This window comes from Sphaeramia orbicularis, chromosome 15, assembly GCF_902148855.1.
Source record: "Sphaeramia orbicularis chromosome 15, fSphaOr1.1, whole genome shotgun sequence".
NCBI classification, from domain to species: Eukaryota; Metazoa; Chordata; class Actinopteri; order Kurtiformes; family Apogonidae; genus Sphaeramia; species Sphaeramia orbicularis.
In genome coordinates, this window is record NC_043971.1 from 48,109,718 (window position 1) to 48,116,026 (window position 6,309).

The 6,309-nt window shown below is 36.9% G+C and overlaps 1 protein-coding gene across 2 annotated transcripts; it reads right to left on the minus strand.

The window, feature by feature from the left end:
• Nucleotides 1-5,540, minus strand: LOC115434513 (calcium homeostasis modulator protein 2). 2 transcript variants are annotated; one of them, XM_030156503.1, is made up of 4 exons: nt 5,339-5,540; nt 5,033-5,123; nt 4,516-4,909; nt 1-1,591 (listed from the first exon to the last, which is right to left on the minus strand). In XM_030156503.1, the coding sequence occupies exons 2-4, from the start codon at nt 5,065-5,067 to the stop codon at nt 1,178-1,180; spliced, it is 843 nt and encodes a 280-aa protein (XP_030012363.1). In that variant the 5' UTR covers nt 5,068-5,123; nt 5,339-5,540; the 3' UTR covers nt 1-1,177. The 2 variants fall into 2 exon arrangements, with proteins under 2 accessions (XP_030012363.1, XP_030012362.1); XM_030156502.1 differs by having other exon boundaries at nt 4,516-5,123.
• Nucleotides 5,541-6,309: the final 769 nt, after the last annotated feature.

A 6,309-nucleotide genomic window follows, 5' to 3' on the forward strand; every position in this document is an offset into this window, starting at 1 on the left:
TTAAGCATTTACAACAGTGCAATATTGATGTGTTGATACAAGATAAACATGAATAAGTACAATAAAGATTTAGATTACAGATTTAGAATAATAGAATAAAAGTTTGACCAGTGTACCAACAGTGCATTCTTCCTAATTAGGAAAATAAATCAATGTATCTTAACATTGTTAGACCCACAAGTCAAAACATTATAACTGGTAATGAATGAAGTGGTAATAATATTGATTGATTAATTACAATGATACCTTTCAGTAGGTTGGATATATGAGGCAGCCAGCAAGTGAACATTTAGTCCTTGAAGTCAATGTGTTGGAAGCAGAAAAATGGGCAACGTAAGGAACACAGTGCAGATGTTGACACAATGACGATGCTAATTCAATATAGGTAAGTGAATTAATATATAACAAAATTATAATGCAATTTAAACATGATAATGCTGCAGACCTGTACACACTGAAATGTTCTCTATCCTAACCCCCTTAAATCTGAATTGACCCCTGCACTAAAGGAATATCAATAATCCACAACACGTCTTTACTTAATGACAAATTGTTATTTAATGCTTATGATTTCCATAAAAATACCCAAATAGCAAAAATTTGAAGAATCTATGCCCTCTAATGATGCGTAAGATGTCTATATTGGCACAAGTAACATTTTTATGATGATTATGATCATGCCAGTGGTGAAGTTTCAGATTACAACTAAAACAGTATCTCCTTCACTTATACTGGCTTCAAAAAACAAAAACAACAAAAAAAAAACAAAAAAACAAACAAAGACTCCACACAGATATCATTTTGTGTGACTTTACAGCAGGTATGTTACAATAAACAGGAGAACATACAAAACACTTCCTCACTTTTGGAAAATAAAAGTTTTTTCTTCCACTTGAGGTGACTTTTTCCCCTCAAAACAGTAACTATATGTAAGGGGGAATTGAAACACCCTATATGTCTTAATTTAGTCATTACTTAATCTTACTCTCCTTGCACTGATGGTGAACTGCCTTGGAAAAACTGATAAAAACACATCAATAACATCCTGTCTTTCCACAAAAAATAAATATATCAGTTATATGTCAAGCATTTTGAAATGCTGGAAAAGACATATTGTATTATACTAGTTTACTTACTCTGCAGTTTATGGAAGTGACTTAATACCCTTTACAAACTGTCAGCTGAATGTGTCCATCTCTTTCTCTATGGCCTCTATGTCGTTCTCCAGATTGTATGTTGCCCATTTGTTGAGTCTGCTGTACAGTGGTAATCCATTCTTCTCTCTGTACAGAGAGACACCGGTCACTCTGTCCCAGTTAACATTGCAGATAGGACTGGCACTGGGGTGCTCAGCAATCTGCTCCTTTAGTTCTTTGTCCAGGGCCACAAAACCAAAGAAGGTCTTAACATTTTCTGCAGCTAAAATCTGGGCATGGACAGCAGCTGTTGTTTGGAAGAGTGTCTTTTCAGCAGAGCGGTACTGGGACCAGTAGTCCTCCTGCCGGTAGCCAAGGGGAGAGGAACAACGCTTCACACACATCAACAGGAAAACCATCAGAGACATCCCAGCAACCAGCAGCCAGCCAATCAGCTGAAAGAAAGAAAGTCCTCAGTTCAACACCATAGAACCTGCTGTGGCATAAATCTACAGCTGCAGCCATCAATTATTTTTGTATTTGATTAATCTATCAATTATTTTCTTTGATTTGATTTAATTAGATGATTATTTGAATAGGATAGTCTTATTATTCAAATGACTTGTTTTATCAAAAAAAATTGTTACATATATTGGAGACATCTAAAAAAGTTTTTTTTTGTTTGTTTGTTTGTTTTTTCATTTATACACTTATCAAACTCACTAATATTTGAAGGGCAGTGTGAGGGATGTGCACAAATCAGGTACATTCCCTATTGTGCATTAGTGCCTGTAATGGATTGAAAAACTGCACATCTGGAAATGCTGAAAGGTATAAACAAATTTTAGACCATGTTACCATCTGAACAAGTTATTTTTCAGTGATGGCTTTTTCAGCTGAATAAAGCATGTTTCAGCAAGACAATGTTAAAGTGCACATTCCATCTATTACAACAGCATCACATGGTTTGGATCTGAACAGGCCTGCCTGCAGTTCCAGACCTGTCGCTAACTGAAAACATTTGGCCCATCATGGAACAAAAAATATAATAAAGAAGACCCAAGATTGTTGAACAGCTAAAATCCTACATAAGACAAGAATGGGACAAAACTCCAGCTTCTCTCTATAGTTTCCAGATGTCTATGGACTGTGGTTAAAGGAACAGTGGATTCTCACAGTGGTAAATGTCACCCTGTCCCAACTTTCTGAAGTTGTGTCATGGCCAACAAATCCTCAATAGCCTTAATTTTTCCATATAATGCTACATTTTTTTCAGTTTAAACCTTTGATTTCTACGTTTGATTTAGAATAAAATACAGGTTTGTGACATTTGCAATTACTGCACTGATTCAACATCCAAGCATTTTTGGAATTGGGGTTGAGGTTGTATTTGATAGGTTCACTTCCATCTCTGTGCCCCCCCACCCCCCTAAAAAAAATTAAAATAAATAAATAAATAAATAAATTAGAAGCACTCGGAGAGCGCAGACCTCCACCAAGGCTGATCAGTGGCCCCCCCTGTGGGCCCCCCCCATGCCAAGGAGGTTATGTTTTTGCCAGGGTTTGTTTGTTTGTTTGTTTGTTTGTTTATTTGTTTGTCTGTCTGTCCGTTAGTGTGCAACATAACTCAAAAAGTTATGGACAGATTTTGATGAAATTTTCAGGGTTTGTTGGAAATGGGTCCCCCCACCCCCGATCACCACCAAAATTTAATCATTTCTTCCTTATCTCATTTCCAACAAACCCTGAAAATTTCATCAAAATCTGTCCATAACTTTTTGAGTTATGTTGCACACTAACGGACAGACAAACAGACAGACAACCAAACAAACAAACAAACAAACAAACAACCCTGGCAAAAACATAACCTCCTTGGCGGAAGTAATAAATAAGTCCACAAACAAATGGGTGACATTATGGTGGCTTTGTCCACTATTCATATACAGGGTGGGGAAGCAAAATTTACAATATTTTGTGGCAGGGATTGAAAGACAGTGTATGACCAGTTAGTTTATTGAAAGTCATGAGAATTTATTTGCCACAAGAAAATTTACATCATAGAAAATGTTTTTATTCTATGTGTCCTCCTTCTTTCTCAATAACTGCCTTCACACGCTTCCTGAAACTTGCGCAAGTGTGCCTCGAATATTCGGGTGACAACTTCTCCCATTCTTCTTTAATAGTATCTTCCAGACTTTCTCGTAATAGTTTTGCTCATAGTCATTCTCTTCTTTACATTATAAACAGTCTTTATGGACACTCCAACTATTTTGAAATCTCCTTTGGTGTGACGAATCCATTCAGCAAATCACACACTCTTTGACGTTTGCTTTCCTGATTACTCATATGGGCAAAAGTTTCTGAAAAGGTATGGATAATAGTGTTAGGTATGATTATGACATCAATATATGTTTGGTTTCAAAACAACTGACGTAGTGCCTGCTGAGAAAAAACAACTAAATGTTCATTGTAAATTTTGCTTCCCCATCCTGTAACATCTGTGAATAACACCTGAGCTCCCAAGAAAACATTTTTTATTATTATTTTGGAACACTATTGACAATATGCTATTTTTTTTCATGCACTTGCCTTTTTCATATGTAAAAATGATGCAGCAATAATGGATTTTGGAACAGTTTATCTCTGTAGGCAAGTTTCCATCCAAATATATTACAAATTTTGAGCCAGCTTTCAGAAAACCTTCAAAAGAAAATGCAAATGTGTACACATTGCTGTTCTAACTTTGTGTCTTACTAAAGTGTTTTATTATGTATATTTGATACATTCAGAGCTATATATATGTTTGTATATTTAGAGCTTTATATTTACATATATTTTTTTGTTGGTTGTATTGCTAATTTCTTTCCCCCTTACCCATTATTATACTTGAATGGAAGACTGTAACACCCAATAATTTCCCCCTGGGATTAAAAATGTATTCTGATGATTTCATTTTCCCTACTGTGTGAATATTAAGAACTGGTTCTTCATCATTATCATGATTTGAAAGTTTACCCATAAGATGTATTTTATAAAAGAACAAAGAACCTTTCTGAGCTGTTGGTTGAGGAACAAGTATACATAAGGTTTGTCAAAGCATCTGTCATTTTTCTTTCTGTAGCTCTTTGTGCCACAGTGCATGAACAGCTATGTTGTAGTTTTCCATTTTTTATGTCTCATATTAATTAAAGTGACTGTTGAAAAACACAAAATTTGCCAAATCTGTTTCCATTGCACTTTTATCAATAGATAACATTGTATGCATCTCCCAAACATAAAAACATCTTGTGGTAATACTGTATCTATTTATTGTGTGGTGCTACAATATTTTAACAACTGTGTTTGTTATAAAACAAAATCAAGAAAAAAAAAAAACTACCTGAGATTCATACTTCAGTCGCCGTTCAACTTCTGCCTTGAAGCCTTGCAGCTCTGCAGGAATACCTTCTTGACATGGGAACTTTGCCATGATTTCTGACCCTTGTCCGACAGGGAAGCCCTTCAGTGTGCTGGGATCCACAAATTCACTGAGGGCGCATGTGTACGCCTGCCCTTGCAGCAACGAGATAACTACCCAAGTCAGCGGTGCAACCACAGCATGGCCAATAATGGATCTCAGTAGCACAAAGGCTGCAGCTCCTGACAGCTTACGGCACTTCCTGAGACGGCACTCAAACACCAGATCCCAGGTACTCCTGTTCATCATTACTCCTATGAGGAAAAATGCCAGCGCCGGAGCACCAATGGCAGCCAGGCCATAGCAGTAATTCCTTCTGGGGGAGCATGGACAATTAAAGGCAAAAACATTGTATGCTGTCTGGCCAGCAACAGTACCAAGGGCAATCAGACCATTGAAGATCATCACATCTTTACTCTTAAAAAAGAGAGACACAAACCTAAAGTTCTCTGTGACAAGGGCAGCAGCAGCCATGTTAAGGCTTCTCTGTGAATAACTTTGAAGAGTTGTGGTTGTTCTCCAATGTCAGGCTACAGAGAAAAAGTGAGGAAAAAACATAAGCTCTTTTGGGTTGTATGTGTCAAACACACTGCTTCTGCTTCATTGACTGAAGTGGAAAACTGTGATTAGTAGGTATAGGGATTCAGTTAATGAAGTCAGGATCATTCAGGTTTTTAGAAATAAACCCTTTCCCTTGAGAGTACACAAACAACAGTCGCTCTGTATTTAAGTCATGCATACTCACATGGCAGTAGTCTGTCCTGGGGCAGAGTGTGGGGCTCAGCTTTTACAATCCATTATGAAGGCGTTTTACAAAAAAACTACAAAATTATGTTCAATATGTAAAACCTCTGTAAAATTTTAGGAACTGAAAACAGTGTTTTCATTCCGTGTGTAGCTGTCGAAGCGGTCTGGGCACAAGCAATGAGTCACAGTCAGGAACTGCCCTCCAGTTTCCTTTCCAGTGGAAAAAAGTGGTGTGTGAGTGAAAACATATGTTGGAGATCACAGCGCAGAAAGAAACAGCATCATGTATGCGTTTGTGTTTGATGAATGGGACTGATTACATTTGTATAATGTAGTTATAATTTTAAGGAGAACGTTCATAAATGAGTGGACACAAATTGTACGTAGATCCATGAAATGGCCCAGATTTGAATCTAACTGAATATCCATGACAAGAAATGTCCAAACAATCAGAGCTTTTATTCTGAAAATATGCTTGCTGGAAATGGGGTCGACTAAAACAGAAGGTTTGGAGAACGGTTTAATGTTTCAGCTTGTAATACTAAGTGATATCTAGTACTGAAGTTGCAGTTTGCATCCCAAATGAATATCATCCTCACCCTCCTCTATGGTAGCCACAAAAACTATGAAAGTTCCCCTTTTGAGGCAGTGTTTGTTTGTTCTGAGTATTTTAGTTAAGGGGATCTGCACTCAGACATAGTAGATGGTCATAATGCACCTTAAGGCTGGATAACACCCCTTATAAAAATGAAGAAAAAGAGAGGAGGAACACATGTAAAAACATTCCAGTGCAACATGACTCCATGAAGGTAAGTAAACCTAAAACACATTGCATCTTATTTGTATGTGATTACACACTAATGAAAAGATCATCATGAATACTAAATTATGCTACTTCAGACTGCCTCTTTTGGACTGTCCTAAACCCTCCCAAATTTGACACACTGGACCTTTTAAAATTTGTGTAGA